At 67.9% G+C, this 1,335-nt stretch overlaps 1 protein-coding gene across 1 annotated transcript in view; it reads right to left on the reverse strand.

Moving 5' to 3' along the window:
- LOC104912904 (ras and EF-hand domain-containing protein-like) overlaps positions 1–1,327 on the reverse strand; it is a 1,956-nt gene extending 629 nt beyond the window's left edge. The window contains exons 1-5 of the mRNA XM_031555235.1: positions 816–1,327; positions 575–716; positions 429–510; positions 219–333; positions 7–117 (exon numbers count right to left, since the gene is read on the reverse strand). Coding sequence (XP_031411095.1) covers positions 7–117; positions 219–333; positions 429–510; positions 575–716; positions 816–1,007 — 642 coding nt within the window. The 5' untranslated portion in view covers positions 1,008–1,327. The remainder of the gene's footprint in view (positions 1–6; positions 118–218; positions 334–428; positions 511–574; positions 717–815) is intronic.
- Between the last annotated feature and the right edge of the window lie 8 nt (positions 1,328–1,335).

The raw sequence follows: 1,335 nt of genomic DNA on the forward strand, positions 1-1,335 counted from the left end.
GCTCACCGTGGCCAGCCTCTGTCCGTGGGCCGTGTGGACCCCCGCCGCCTCCGGCAGCCCGGCCCGCAGGTCGCTCTTATTGCCCACCAGCATGAGGGGCAGTGCGGTCCCGGCGCCCTGCGGGAGCGAATGGTGGCTCAGGGTCCCGCCGTCGTACTGAAAGCTGCCCGCCCCGAGGCTCGGCCCTCCTCCGGGAGCCGTTGGATCCCTCCCGTTACCTCGATGTCCTCGATCCACCGGCGGACGCTGAGGAAGCTGCTCTGGGAGCTGATGTCGTACAGGAGCAGCACGCCGTGGGCCTTACGGAAGTAGGAGCAGGAGAGGCTGCGGTACCTGGAGCCGGGGTGTCACCACCCGCGTGGGGGCCGTGCAGGGCCAGGCCTGCAGCAGAGACCTGGCTGTGCTGCGGGCGCTGCTGCCCTCCTCACCTCTCCTGCCCGGCAGTGTCCCAGATCTGCAGTGTGGTTTGCTCCCCATCCACCAGCAGCTCCTTCACCTGGAAGTCCACCCCTGCCCGGGGCACCTATCAGGCCCCAGCCCACATATCCCAGCCCCTCTGTCCCGGCCCTGGTACCTAACGTGGAGGAGATGTCACCTCTGAACTCGTTTCTGCAGAGGCGCAGCAGGAAGCTGGACTTGCCTGCACCGCTGTCCCCTGCCAGCACCAGCCGGTATATGGGGCTGGGGGCCACGGGCTGCTCTCCCATGCCAGACCCCTGGGGAGATGGAGCGAGTTGTTAGTCTGTCAGTGCCGGGGGGTCCCCACTTCCCCTTCCAGCTGGGCCGTGTGAGCCGGATGGGGACTTGCTGTGTACCTCCGGTGCAAAGGCAGAGAGCTTCCTCTTGCAGCAGCGTTGTGCAGGATGGCAGCAGCCTTCCACCTCGCCTGCCTGGGGGTCCTGCAGAGTGGCAGATCTCACAGTGAGGCACCTGAGTCTGTGGGTCGGGTGGGGCAGCAGGCAGGAGCCGCACCTGTATGTCCTGAGCAGGGCTGGCAGAACACGCATTTTCCAAGCTCCGGCAACCGGCGTCGCTGGGTGAGGCTGAGTCCTCGCTGCAGGCTGAGCTCTGCCGGGGGCACAAGGAGCCGTCCACCCGGCCTCGTGCCCGGCAAGGTGCTCAGGGAGGGGTGGCTGCAGCTGTTCCCTCACCTGTGCATTTACTTCTCACCTGCTGCGAGTGCACTTGGGGAGGCTGTGGGAGGGGGCTGCGGGGCCGAACAGGGGCTTGAGGTGGCAGGGTTGGGGTGTCGGCATCGATGGGCTCCCGGGGGGTTCTGCCGCTGCCGGCTCTGGGGGCTCCGGGGGTCCCCGGCTGCAGCCCCCCAGCTGCAGG

The sequence above is a fragment of the Meleagris gallopavo genome, chromosome 12, assembly GCF_000146605.3.
Source record: "Meleagris gallopavo isolate NT-WF06-2002-E0010 breed Aviagen turkey brand Nicholas breeding stock chromosome 12, Turkey_5.1, whole genome shotgun sequence".
NCBI lineage: Eukaryota > Metazoa > Chordata > Aves > Galliformes > Phasianidae > Meleagris > Meleagris gallopavo.